The sequence below is a fragment of the Carassius carassius genome, chromosome 35, assembly GCF_963082965.1.
Source record: "Carassius carassius chromosome 35, fCarCar2.1, whole genome shotgun sequence".
In the NCBI taxonomy this organism is placed as follows: domain Eukaryota; kingdom Metazoa; phylum Chordata; class Actinopteri; order Cypriniformes; family Cyprinidae; genus Carassius; species Carassius carassius.
Window position 1 is genome coordinate 27541588 of NC_081789.1, and position 15442 is coordinate 27557029.

The 15442-nt window shown below is 30.8% G+C and overlaps 1 protein-coding gene across 10 annotated transcripts in view; it reads right to left on the minus strand.

Annotated features, from left to right (window-relative positions):
* LOC132116459 (receptor-type tyrosine-protein phosphatase mu-like) overlaps positions 1-15442 on the minus strand; it is a 214041-nt gene that overhangs the window by 38640 nt on the left and 159959 nt on the right. For 4 of the 10 annotated variants that reach the window (XM_059525292.1, XM_059525287.1, XM_059525294.1 and 1 more), the window contains 4 exons: positions 14690-14841; positions 11696-11770; positions 10404-10430; positions 6543-6736 (listed from right to left, as the gene is read on the minus strand). In XM_059525292.1, the coding sequence (XP_059381275.1) occupies positions 6543-6736; positions 10404-10430; positions 11696-11770; positions 14690-14841 (448 nt within the window). The remainder of the gene's footprint in view (positions 1-6542; positions 6737-10403; positions 10431-11695; positions 11771-14689; positions 14842-15442) is intronic. The other 6 variants (XM_059525288.1, XM_059525295.1, XM_059525291.1 and 3 more) reach the window with 2 other exon arrangements.

The window sequence follows — 15442 nt, forward strand, 5'->3', positions numbered from 1 at the left end:
GCTGTGTGGTTAGAAGGAAAGTGTTGTGGTTTCTCGAGACACGGATGAGTCCGATTTAACCTGCATCGCTCTTTCATTTCCAGCATGTTAACCTTTAGAAGACTTAAAGAAACAGAAAGACTTCAAATGCACTACTGTTAAAACCATTCTGAAAGAGTCTCTTCTGCTCACCGAAGCCAAATTTATATGATCAAACATAGTGTAAAAATAGTGAAATATTATTCTAATGTAAATCATCTGTTTTCTGTGTGAATCTGTGTTAAAGTGTAATTTATTTCTGTGATGCTCCGCTGTATTTTCAGCATCATTCCTCCAGTCTCCAGTGTCACATGATCTTCAGAAATCAGAATAATATGATGATTTACTGCTCAAGAAACATTTCTGATTATTATCAGTGTTGAACACAGTTGAACAGCTGAACAATATATCTGTGAAAAACCGTGATACATTTTATTTTTCAGGATTCACAGATGAAGAGAAGGTTTATTTGAAGTATATAAATAATGTATATAATATATAAATACAGTACAGTAGTCAACATTTTGGTTTCAGGTTTAAGGAGAACTTTGATGAAATGTTTTGATCCAGTTCAAATGTTGACTAGTGTATAGTTTTGTAAACATCATGAAATGCAGATGCACTTAAAGAGACATGAGAGCCAGTTTAATGAAGGTTGACGCTTCTTCTCTGTTAGTTTCCTCCTGAAGCGAGGTTTTGTTTTTCAGTTTGTTATTCAGCGAGACGAGACGAAAGTACGAGCCACTGACAAACACCTCTCAGATAATGAGATGCAGGAGTCCAACGCCAGCGCAGCGGGAAAATCATGACAACTGAGTCAGACACACACACACACACACACACACACACACACGCCTCCGAGAGTGTTTACACAGCCAAGAAGCTTCTGTCAAACAAACACTGACAGCGCTTCGGAGAGCTTTTACTGGTGTACAAAAACAAGACACGCAGGAAAACTGCCTCAACTTACAGGAAGTGTAAACTCCTTCATAAATCAAACCAGAAAACTTTGTCAATCTTTAAAACACAAATGAAGATATTTGTACTCTGAGTGGTTTAGATCATTGTTAAGATGTAAATAAAAAGACAAATACAATCTGTTTATCATATAAAATGATTGTGTCTATGAATTAAAGCGCTCGATTCACATGGATTCGTTTTGTGACACATTTATGATCTTTTTGGATCTTTTAGGTTTTGGTTCCCTTTCAGTGAAGGAAGAGAAAACTCTCAGGATTTATTAAAAATATCTTAATTTGTGATTATCCAAAGGCTTAATGGTTCAGAACGACATTAGGGTGAGTCGAACAATAAAAAACTAAAACTGAAATAAATTAATTAAGTTTTAATTAAGTTTTAATAAAAAAAAAATTATATGAAATAAAAATAAATATAGAAATAAATTAAATATAAAAACAAATTTATAAAAAAAAAACTGAATACAAATACAATGAACATAAACATTAAACGAAATAAATTAAATACAAAATATTTTTCTTATTATTTTTGTTATTTTTATTACCTAAAATAAATGAAATATTTAAAAATATATATTTTATTGGCTAGTTTCCAAACCAACATTTCTCATTTTCATTTAGTTCAAGTTGAAGTACTAAAATAACTAAAACCTAAACTTGATAAAAAGTATATAGACAAAAAAACTACTAATACAAAGCAAGAGCAAATTTTTTTTTTATTTTATTCTAAAAAAAAATGTTTTTTTTTAAACATTTCTATTCTAGTCAATTTCAAAAGCAACATTTCTCATTTTTATTTAATTTAACCTAATAACAAACCATTTATATTTAAAACTGATTTTAAACACTTAAAAAAGATAATAAATATAGAGATAATAAAAACGTAAAATTACTACATTTCAACAAAGAAATTAATAAAAACAGAAAATATAAAAATAAAACCGAATTCAAAATATTACCAAAAACTATAAGAGTTTTTCAGCGACACTAAAACAACAGTACTTTTATTCCCAGGTGAACTGTCTCTTTAAGAGTCGCTGAAGTGAAGCAGGAGAGAATAATGACTTTCAGACCTTGCTTGATGGGAAAATAATCTTTTGAAATATAAGAATGTGGTGCTGAATAAATGAGCTTCAGAGCAGACTGGAATGGAGCGGATGGAGAAATGGCTGGCAGGAAGCTCCAGGCTGTTTCTGTCCCTCAAGGCCACTCGCTCTGATTGGCTGAGCCTCAAAACCACAGCCAATCAGACACAAGACTGGAATCATGAGCACGATGCTAAACACCGGATCTGGATTGGTCCAGAATGAGCGGAGCGGCTCGAACGATAACATTAACTGAGTATAAAAGCAGGAGGTGGAATCAAATCTAATAAACAGAGTCATGAAATGAATTTGATGCCGAATAACACACACTCTCTGAAAGATGTCAAAACAAGCATGAATAAAACAAGCATCAGGCCAGCTCAATAATGCATGTTGTCGGTTCCCTGCTGCTCTTTATTGTTATGCATCCCAGCATGCTCTGCACCTCTGTGACGTCTGACAGCGACTAGGAAAGCAAAGCAGTGTGGTCCGGAAGCTTCTGATGAATTTTATCCACAAATAAACTTCCTGAGACAGTTTTTAATGCGATTTGAGATGTGACACTGTTTCTATCTAAAGAAATAGTTCAATTGTGTCATAACATGATTTAAAAACCAAAGAATTTGTGAAATCACTTTATTTTAGAATTTATTTGTCATTTTTATTAATTTTTTTTATATATTAGGGAAGCTTGTTTCTGCTGTGTGATAACAAAATAATAATAGTAATTTGAAATATGACCATGATTTAAAACTGAAAAAAGAAGAAAAAAAACAGTTTTAATTTAACTGATGCTCTGTTTTCATTTTATTTTTAGTTAAAGTTTTAGTAATTTGTTGTTTTTTTGTCATTTATTACTTTTTATATTTATTTATGAAATATTATGGAAGATCATTTCCACCCTGTAATAAAAATAAAAAGGTAATAGTGTACTTTTTATAACTCAATTCTGAGTATTCTTCTCATAAAAAAGTTTATATCTTGCAATTCTGATTTTATATCTCTGAAAATAATAAATTTTAATAAAAATAAAAATATTCTTAAATCAAGAATAAAAAAAAAAAAAAAAAAAAAAAAAAAAGCATAATTTGGAAATTCGAAAAAAAAAATTACAAATAATAAAAATACAAATTCTAATAAATTCCGAATGCCAATTCTGGAAAAAGTGAATTGCAAGACAAAAAAAAGTTGAGTTATTTTATTTGTATTTTAGTTACTTTAATTCATCAAGTTAAATAGAAAATAATAAATGTTGTCTTAAACTATATTTAATTTTATTTCATATCAACTTTATTTTATTTCAAGTAACATTTTTTTTCTCTTATGGCTTTGCTTTTATTTTTTCTATATTAACTCTGATCAAACACTTGTTTTTACAGTGAAAATGATACATGAATGACCCGAGATTATTTAAAGATGCACAAAAAATCCATACTTCTGGAAAGCTTTCGATGCTATTTTACGCAACTCATTAAAACACAGAACCTCACAATAGAAGAAGAACAACATCCTGTCTGATAACACGGCGGGCGGCAACAGTTGCTAACGTAAGACTGATGAAACTACAGGACAATCGGGATCCAACAAAACTAAAACATCTTACATACATCCAAAAAGGGCTGCTTACCTCGTTTATCTTTTCCAAAGTTAATGTACGGAATAACACGAAGCAAAAGGAAAGATAAGGGAATATTTTAGTGTTGGTCATCTCAATCCACTATTCAACATGGAGGAGAAAAACACAGTAAAGACAAGCAACTTTCAGATGGAGGAGTGAGAGCTGAACTCGACGTCTACCTGAACTCTAAAAACCATCTTTATCCATAATGAATCGAGCCCTCGGGCGGCTCGCAACCCAACCGCGGTCTGGGCTGAAATATTCATTTCATTGAGATGTGAAGGATAAAGCTGTGAGGTTACAGTGAGAGGATGCACAAACACAGCTGCAACTCGAGTCTCAGGCGCTTTAGACATTAACAAACAGCTCGCGTGTGTGTGTGTGTGTGTGTGTAGACGAGAGCTAAAGCTTGTGCGCTTAACGGGATTCAACAGTGGTTTGGTGATGACATGAGCACTGCAAACAATGCTCTTTCTCAGTATTTCTGTCTTGTGTTCCAGCATAAATATCTACACAATCTTAGATCTTTAGTATATATTTACTTCAGAAGCATAATGACTTATAAATTATCACATTTAAGTGAGTTTATGCTTAAGAAATATCTGCCAATGGGGTAATTAAAACACGAATATATACATTTTTACTGTTTTAAGCATCATCTCGCTTCACATTTTTTCAGAAAATGAGACTGTATTTAATAATTTTAATAATAATTTGCTTCTCAGGTAAATGTATCTTGATTTAAGTATATTTAGATGTTTGTATTGAAAAACAAGGCAAAATACTTAAGTGTTCTTAAATCAAGACACATTTACTTATGCAAAATGATTTAAGAAATTAAGTGTTGTTTAGTTTATTTCTAAAATAAGAAAGAAATGTGCCAATGGGGTCAGAAAAAAAATATTTTTTTTCCTCTTTGATTTAAGTTTATTAGTTCTTATTAGTAACTTAATTTTTTTTAGAAAACAAGTAAATGTATCTTGGTTTAGAAATATTTACTGGAAGACGAGACAAAAATGTTATCTGAAAATACTTCAATCAAGATACTTCTACTTGTGAAGCAAAATTATTTAGATATTAGATATTAAGTCTTGTTTAAAAAAATACATTAAAATTAAATTAGTTTATGCTTAATACGATAAAATAATTAAAAAATAAAAATAAGTCAGTGGGTTAAGAAAATCAATAGTTTTCCCTAAAATAAAGTTTACTTTTCTGATGCCTTTGCCAGATATTTTTCTGGTTTTAAGAACAAATTCACTTAATAAAAAAATAAAATAAATAATAATAATAATAATAAAATATTTTATTTTAAAAATAAGACAAAAATGCTATCTAAATATAGTTAGATTAAGATACATTTACTTTATATGCAAAATTATTTAAGATATGAACAATTAAAATTAAAAAAATCTGTCAATGGGAGAATAAAATACATTTTGTTTTCCATATGAATAATTCTTTTTAAGCATAAACTTATAAGATAAACATTTTATAACTTTTATAACTTAATATAAGTTATTTTGCATCTCAACAAAATAGATCTTGCAACAAACAAACAAGAGTATATTGAGTCTTGCTTTCTGAAAATTATCTGCTAATGGGGTCCAAAAAATAATAATAACATATTCCCTTTAAAGTTGATTTCTCTTTTCCCCTTGATACAATTAGTTTCTTTTGTTTCTTTTAAGCATAAACTCTTTAAGGACTTAATGTCGTCACTTTGATACTTAGTTAATGTTTCGATTAAAAAAAGTTCACATAATTGCACTGAAAAACAAGACAAAAACATTGAGCAAAAAGGTTTTTGCAGGGAATATCAATAGAACAGTTCAGCCAAAAATGAATAAGTTAATAAGTTATCATTTCAAACCTATATGACTTTCAAAAAGAGATATTTAACAAAACGTCTGTGAAAAAACGTGTCTAACATCTCCTTTCGTGAAGTTTGGAATGACATTGGGATGAGTGTGGTGATTATATTCAATTACCACCCTTAAAAAATAATATGCAAATAGCATGCAGTGACATAGAAACATGTGATGAAACAAATGATATGGAGATTAAACGAAAGACAAATTGTGACCATGCAGCACAAAAACAGTCATAAGTCTCAGACGTATATTTGTAGCAATAGACAACAATACATTGTATGAGTCACAATTATACATTTCTCTTTTATGCCAAAAATCATTAGGATATTACCGTATTTTCCGTACTATAAGTCGCACTTTTTTTCATAGTTTGGCTGGTCCTGCGACTTATAGTCAGGTGCGACTTATTTATCAAAATTAATTAGACATGAACTGAGAGAAATGAACCAAGAGAAAACATTACCGTCTACAGCCACGAGAGGGCGCTCTATGCTGCTCAGTGCTCCTGTAGTCTACACTGAGCAGCATAGAGCACCCTCTCGCAGCTGGAGACGGTAATGTTTTCTGTTGGTTCTTGGTTCTAAATAAATGCGACTTATAGTCCAGTGCGACTTATATATGTTTTTTTCCGCATCATGACGTATTTTTGGACTGATGCGACTTATACTCAGGTGCGACTTATAGTCCAAAAAATACGGTAAGTAATATTTTGTAGATTTTCTACTGTAAGTGTATCAAAACTTAATGTTTGATTAGTAATATGCATTGCTAATAATTAATTTGAACAACTTTAAAGATGATTTTCTCGATATTTAAATTATTTGCATCCTCAGATTCCTGATTTTCACATAGTTGTATCTCAAACAAATATTGTCTTCTCAGAACAAACCACACATCTATGGAGAGATGATTTATTTAGCCTTATGACTGGTTTTGTACTCCAGGGTCACAAATAAGCAAAAGGACCCACCTCGTATTCCTCTTTGAAGCCGTAACCCTCGGCACACTTCATCTGTGTGATGTGCTGGAGGAGATCGGCCACACGGATGGCCGGATGAAGCTGTCCCGTCTGATATGGGACATCCACCGCCTCGCGCTTCTTGAAGGAGTGAGTGTGCGACTGAACCAAGCTGCTGGTCTCGCTGTTCATGGTGTGGTTTTCATCTGACGGGAAAAACGCAAGGGACAAACGCTCAGCAAACGCAAACTGTGAAGGACTGGATGAGCAGTAGGTTGACGACTACATGAAGAGATGAGCACAGAACAACAGGTGAGTCGAGTCCAAACATGTGCATAAACAGAACCAACAAAACCAAGCCGTCTGTTCTAGCTAAAGAAACTGGCTATCCGATGTCAAAATGAGGTCGCACGAATGGTGAAATGGTGATGTCTGGATGTGGCACCTTCACGACAGGGTTGGGAACCAATACCAAAAGAAAGCACATTTGGGGATGCAGGTGAGTGAAGGGTGTCACATTTACACCAATGCCACAAATGATAAGATCGGTAGTATTTCCACCAGCTAAAAATGGTTTTAAGACAGAAATAGCTGACTTGAAACCATTCTTTAAGCTGGTGGAAATACTAGTGTTCTGATGATTTTGGCCAGCGGTGTACTGTATGTATGAAGAGGGCGGTCACGGGTGACGCCATGCTAGCTAATGGGAGGCGAAATGCGACACAAGGCCATGCGAGAGAGGCGACACGGTTTGAGGGGAGAGGGGGGAGCAGATCCCACTGACAGTCACCCCCAAAAAAACACAGGGCCGATTGGCAACTTACCATTAATGGGCACTTTTTAAGAGGATACATAGGTTAAACGTGAAGAAAGAAAACAGGAAGAGAGAGGAAAAAGGGTGTAAGCAACAAGATAGTTGAAGCAAGAGCAGCTACACATGAAGTCCAGAGAGTATCTGAGGTTCTGACTGACTTCCTCTGAACCGTCTGAGGTGTCGAAATGAAGGAATGAGACGAGGCCGAATCTGAACCTGCTCGACGCTCGGGTTCCCCGAGTACAAACCCCATTCAGACCCTCCAACGTTAACAGATAAACCTTTCTAAATAGAGCTCGGAGGTTTACGTGATTCAGAGATTATCATGGATCAAGTGTTCAAATTGGTTTCGGTTTTGCAAATCGTAATGACATTGATCTTGCAATGTTGTTTCAATGTTGCACGTTTCCTAAGAAATTGTTAAAATTTCAATATTTAAGTTTTTAATCACAGTTCAATGTTTACTCGTTGTTTCCTTTAGTAATGCTTTTGCATTAAACAATTGTTTTTCAATGTTGAAACAACAACATGCATTATTTCAATGCTTGTTCATGGGTGAATTGAATCAGTGGTGAATTTTGTATCAATCTTGCAAATCGCATTGGCATTGATCTTACTGAACATTTTTGCATTAAATGCCAATGTTTTTAAACATTGTTATAACAACTGACTTTATTTTAACAACATTTCAATGGTTGATTCAGTGTTGAATTTTTTTTCAATTTTGCCGATGAAATCAACAATGACCTCGCAACATTGTTTCCACTTCTTACAGATCTTTTTCAAATTTCAATGTTGAAGTTTTAATCACAGTTCAATGCTTATTCAATGTCATGGATCAAGGCTGATTCAGTGTTGAATTTTGTTTTGTTTTCGCAAATCAAATCAACCATTTCCTAGCAATGCTGTTTTACTTCTATATACATATATAGATCTTGTTAATATTTTAATTCAGAATTTTAAGTACTTGGGTAATGCTTTTACATTAAACATAATTGTTTTTCTTCATGGGTGAATTGAATCAGTGTTGAATTTAGTTTTAATGTTACAAATCGAAATGACACTGATCTTACTGAACATTAAAATTATTTGCATTAAATGCCAATGTTTTTCAACACTGATATAACAACTGACTTTATTTCAACCACATTTCAATGATTGATTCAGTGTTGAATTTTGCCGATCAAATCAACAATGACCTCGCAACGTTTTTCCACGTCTTACTTTCTTACAGATCTGGCTAAAATTTGAATGTTGAACTCTAATGTTTTGGGAACCTTGAAACAACACTGACATTATTTCAACTCTGACATTATTAATTTAATGTCATTGTTCAAAGTTGATTTCCTACAGATCTTGTTCAAATTTCAATGTTGAGTTGTAAACATTATGTTTTCATTTTCACAACCATTTAAATCTAAACAAATTTTCAGTTTTAAAACATCAACATACATTATTTATTAATTTAATTGTTGATTTCTAAGTATTTTGTAAATTTTTTTAGAGCTATTCGCAACTAAACGTTGTCAGCGTTGACATTATCAATTTAAATTATTTCAATCACATTTCAAACTTTAGGTTATTCACAGGTAGATCACATTCATGGCTCAAGGTTGATTTTTTTTAGTTTTGTTTCAGTTTAATTTCAGTGTTGAATTTTTTAAAATCTTTTTACAAACGTTTAGCCCTTTTTTACGTTGAAACAACAACTTACATTATTTCAACCACATTTCCAAATGTGTTCACGCAGGAGTCAATGTGATGCATCAAGGCTGAATTATATTAGAATTTTGTTTCAGTTTTGCAAATAAAATTAGTGTTGATACAGAAACGTTGTTTCAACATTTTACTTCTTGTACAAAACTTCTTAAAACAAATATTGATTAAGACTTGTGCTCACTTGCTCACCATTCATTGTTTATTTACAAGCAAATCAAATATCATGGATGTAGAAGATATTAGTTTTGCCAATCAAATCAACATTGATATTGCAACATTATTTCAACCTCTTCTCACACAGATCTCAATAAAATATTACATTTTGTACTTTTTAACCACTATTTATTTATGTTTTTCCAATGTTGAACACAGTTGTGCTGCATAATATTTTTGGAAAACCGTGATGCATTTTATTTTTCAGGATTCACAGATGAATAGAAGTTCAAAAGAACAGCATTTATTCGAAGAGAAACCTTTTGTAACATTAGAAATGCCACCTTTGATAAAATTAATGCCTCATTGATGAATAAAAATATTTTCTGTTTTCATAGTAATTTTAGTTAACGTTTTAGTAATTGTATTGTGTGTTTTTGTAATTTTTATTTGCTTTATTATCCACTTTCATTTCAGTTTTCAAGTAAAATTAATAGAAGTGTCGCGACTAGCTAAAATAAATGGATTTTTTTTTTGTATACTTCAGTTGAAGTTTATTTTACTTTGAATAACACTAAGGATTTTTCTGATAACTGCAATAAAATATATATTTTATTTGAGTAAATTAAAAATATTTAATGTAAATTTTCAGAATTATATTTTTATTGTCTTTCAAATGAATGAATGGGGAAAATACTTACTGAACCCAAGACATAATTCAGTGTAGTGTTTTGGAGCTGTATTTAGTTCATAGTTTAGCAATAAAATGGGTACTGCTCTAAAAACTGGCATGTGCACAATTGATTTTATAAAGACAAAGTGTGTTTTTAATGCTATCGTGAGCTTAAAGAGTGTGTCTGAAGACACTGATGGGAATGAAGATGGGTCGCTTTATTCGTTCGTGCCACACTGTCACTCCCCCCTCATCCGGTCCACATTATCTGTCCATGCACATGAGAGGTCATAGACATACGTGACGTCACACGCACGACACCGAATGCGGATGGGATGGGGTGAAGCCTCGGCTCGGGGAGGAATAAACCCTCAAGTCTCACACAGAAGAGAAAAGCAGGCAGGTATGAATGTGAGGAAGCGTCAGATCTACTTCCTGTCTGTCTCTCGTCAACACAAACAAGCTGTTCTCAGGACGCCGTCATGTGTGGAAACAGAAACAGAGGTTTTCTCACCTAAGATTGCGGTCGGCACGAAGGGATCTGCTCACGGCCGAGAGACGTGCAGAGGTTTACAGAGAAGAGAAAAGCGGTTCAGTCCACACTGATCCAGATCAAGTCAAGACTGCATTAGTCAAGAAGGTTAAACAGGTGGCCATACAGACATAACTGGTTACCCATAGACCCCATGAAATGGTTTGACATAGTTAATTAGCTGGTGACCAAATTGCCCGTAGAAAAAAGTTTGGGGTCAGTAATTTTTTATTTTGTATGTGCATTTATTTGATTAAAAAAACTGTAAAATTGTGAAATATTATTCTAGTGTAAAGCAGCTGTTTTCTGTGTGAATCTGTGTTAAAGTGTAATTTATTTCTGTGATGCTCCGCTGTATTTTCAGCATCATTCCTCCAGTCTTCAGTGTCACATGATCTTCAGAAATCAGAATAATATGATGATTTACTGCTCAAGAAACATTTCTGATTATTATCAGTGTTGAACACAGTTGTGCTGCTCAATAATTTCGTGGAAATTGTGATACATTTTATTTTTCAGGTTCTAAAGGCAGCATTTATTTGAAATATACATTTTGTGAAATATTATAAATGTCCTTACTGTCACTTTTGATAAATTTAATATGACCTTATTAAATAATTAAGATATTATTATAGCTTTAAATAATAATTTATATTCAAAATTATATTAGTTTATTTTAATTTTAGTTAGTGTTAGTAATTTTGTAGTTACTTTTGTATTACATTTTTATTTCAGTTCTTTAGTACATCAAGTTAAATTAAACAAATACTAAAGTTTTAATATTTTAGATAGTAGTTTTCATTTTTATTTGAGTTTGTTTGGTATATTTTAGTTGAAGTTTATTTAATTTCAAGTAACTTTTTTTTTAGGATATATAGAATCATTTTTAATGTATATTTATTCAGTTAAAGTTTATATTATGTGAAGTAATGCAAATTTTATTTTTATTTTTTTTACGTTTTTTTATGATATTTGGAATGAAATAAGCTTTAAAAATTTTAATTTAGCATATTTGAATTAAGTTTATTTCATTGCAAGAAATAAAACTGATGTTTTTGTAAACGTTTCCTAAAAACTAAAAATTAAATCTTACTGACCCCAAACTTTTGAAGGATATTATCTTCTAAAAGTGTCTTTCTGTACTCTTTAGTGGATACAGATGAGCTCAAAGTTATAGATGTGAGTTGAAGGGAGTCTCAGCTGAGCAGAGCACAGAAACAGACGTGACAAAAGCACAGCAGTCTGAGGCAGAACAGAGGAACGCTGAGCTTTACCTGGATAGTAGGAGTTTGGCACAGCGGTGCTCAGTGTGTTAGTCTTCATGGTGAACGACGACGGCGAGGAGACAGCTTTCAGAAGAAAAAAGCAAGCAGGATGTGATGAATACATCTGAACTCTTAAAACACTGACAAAGATTTCAGTGACTTACATTTCTGTATGAATCAAACATGTCCCTATACAATTATTTAATGAGTTTTATTTGTATTTTGATATTGTTAATCTTAAAAACTGTCATATAAACAGCATGTGTCTTTTTTGTTTATATTTTGAATTAAATATAATATTTTGCCATTTTTATTGTCTATATAGTATTTTTATTACCTTTTAGTTTTATATTTTTAGACCATTTTATTTAATTTGCGTTATTTTTGTATACTTTTAAATTGTTTGTGAATTTTCTGTTTTCATGTTAATTTAGTTAGTTTTAGTAATTCTGTTGTATGTTTTTGTCAATGTTTTTTTAAATTTCTAATTACTGTAGCTTTAAAGATTAATTTTTTTTTAGTTTTAGTTGTTAGTTTTGTAAAAATTTTGATTTAGATTTTGTTCTTTCAATGTTCATTTTAGTATTTTTGTTAATTTTACTGTGCATTTTTGTTTTAATATATATATATATATATAGTTTTTAGGAAATTTTAGTTTTCAGTTTTATATTATTTAGCTTTAGTTACTTTAGTATACTGTTAATATACTATAAAGTTTGTTAAAACCTTTATCTAGATTTTATTTTTATATTTTATAGTATCATATTTTTTATGTCTATATAATGTTTAGTCAAAGATTATTTTGTTTTGGTTATTTTGGTTTCTGACTACTGATACACTTTTAAAATTAGTAAATATTTTGAAGTAGATTTTATTTACTATTTATTTTCTACGTTTATTGATTTTTTTTTTTTTCATTTTAATTTTAGTCAAAGTTTTAGTAATTTAGTTTTTTGTTTAGTAGTTTTTTTAAATATCCAAATAGCTTTTACGTTTTAGTTTGTTGTTCTAGTATACTACTGATATATGTTTAAAGCTTTTGTTAATATTTTGATTTAGATTTTCTCTTCATATTTTTATTTAAAATTTAAGTAAACATTTTAAAAATTGTACTGTGCATTTTTGTCTTTAAAAAAATCTATCTAGTTTTAAAGTTTTAGTTTTAAAGTTTTAGATTATACTAATATACTATTAAAGTTTATCCCTTTATATAGATACTAGTACTGTCTATATAGTGTTTAGTTTTAGATTATTCAGCATTGGTTATTTTAGTTTCTGACTATTCTGATATTTTAAATGTTTTTTAACATTTATTGTTTTTACTTTACATTTTAGTCAAAGTTTTTGCAATTTTGTAGTGTTTTTTTATTTTATTTCAATGTATCTATATAGATTTTATTCATGGAGTTGTAACATTTTTTTGTTTTTTTAGTATTTCAACTTGAACTCATGAAAAGGAGAAAGCAGTCGTGTTTTACTACAGACTACAGGCTGGTTCTGTCAGTATGAGAATGCTAAAGTGTCAGTCAATCACAGACAGCAGGAGAAGGTCACGTTAAGAGCCCATCTTTATTTATTTATCCCTGTTTGTGGCCACTTCACACAGAGCCACACGTCTGTCACAGAAGCTGAGGGATGCAATATTAAACTACACTGTCACGTGATCAAAGATGATTTCGTTGTACTCTGTATTTCACTTTCACTGTGAGCAGGACGGCCGAGACACTGTCTGTAAATCATGTCTCAATCAATCATAATAACCACCTTATGAATCTGGTGATGTGGAAAATGTGGACGGAATTAACTTTTGATTTAATTCTGCAAAATTTGGGAGTAGGGATGAACACTTACACAGAATAGTGTCTTAAAACATTATGATAGAAATATATTACTACTGTAAAACATAAATATGAATAATAATATAATTATTATTATTAAATATAAATAAGAATAGTACAGTTTACTAATCATTTTACATAATCAATATCAAACAATTTTTCAGCTATTTTCTGCTGTCTCTGCTGTGCAGCACTTTGTTTGCCAAAATAATAAAATAGAAATAAAATAAAGGGATTACATTGCAAAATATGATTTAAATCGTTAAATAGTAAACTTTCTTGATTATACATCTTTATAACAGCATAAATAAATGAATAAATGAAAAATAAATAAATAAATGATTGAATTAATAAATAAAAACCACACAGAATTTCAAGAAAATCAAGTTTTTATAATTATTAAAATTGTAATAATTTTTTTTAATTGTTATAGTCTTATGAAATCAATTGATTAGATTACAAAAATTCAATTCAACCATTAAAATGGAATCCAAATATCATTCATAAATAAATACATAAAAAGAAATCATAGGACACTATTATTGTGGTTAAATGGTTAAAGTTTTATGAATTAAATTTAATTAAAACATTAAAATAGAACCTAAAATTTTAAAACAGAAAACAAAATTTCAGAAAAAAATCAATGAGCTACAATTATTGTTACAATATTTATGAATTCAGAATTGGTTAGAGTTTCATGAATTTAATTGATTAGACATCCTCTTTTGTTAGTACAATTTAATTGAAGCATTACAATGGAATTATTACATTTCAAAAATAAATAAATAGGACAATATTTGTCTGAGATACAACTATTTGAAAATCTGGAATCTGAGGGAGCAAAATAATCTAAATATTTAGAAAATCATCTTTAAAGTTGTTCGGATTAAGTTCTTAGCAATGCATATCACTAATCAAACATTTAGTTTTGATATATTTACGGTATAAAACCTGCAAAATACCTTCATGGAACATGATCTTTACTTAATATCCTAATTTTTTTGTGCTAAAAGAAAAAATTCAAATTTTGACCCATACAATGTATTGTTGCCTATTGCTAGGGTCACAGATAAGATGCATTAAATCACTTTAGGATACTTGCTCAGTACAGAAGACAGCTGTGTGGTGTTCAGTGTTCACTGTGGTGTGATGCTCAGAGACTCACAGCGTCCGTTCAGGTTGTGTGTGTCCATGAATGAAATGGCCTCGTCGCAGCTGGTGCCCTGCTCAGCGTAGCTCTTATCCATGGAGTTCACCATCACCGTCATCTCCTGCCTCGTGTTGCTCAGCGTTTCCTTACGCTTCTTCGCCAGTTTCCTTCAGCAGAACACACACAAAGCACATTTCAGACCCAAGTCTCAGTTGCTCTTTAAAGTCTGCGTCACTTCACCAATTAGACAGTTACTTGGAGAAGTTGTGTGGATAAACTGGATGCATCGGTGTAGAAATCAAGCACACTGCTGCACACTGACACGCGTCACAGTATTTATCTAATGGCTGCATGATTTAGAGGTTAAAAAAAATCACATTGGAATTTTTCTGTAAAAAAACGGCACAATTTGGCTAAAATTGCATTGTGAGTGTAAATCTAACTAATTACTGGTATTATAACTGCCAATAAAAACATTAAACAGAATACGAAACATTACTATTGTAATATTTCACTATAAAATAAGAGCATTAAGAAGGAAAACTAATTAAATTTTACAGCAAACTGTAAAAAAAAAAAAAAAAAAAAGCTGTACAATTAAGCCATTATTTGTTATTTTGTGATAATGTTACTAAATATTTGTATTAATAATAATAATCAATACAAATACTAAACAAAAAATATTACTATTGTAAAAAAAATCTAATAATAAAAATTATTATTATTATTATCATTAGAAAAAAATAATTAACAATGATAATAATTTTA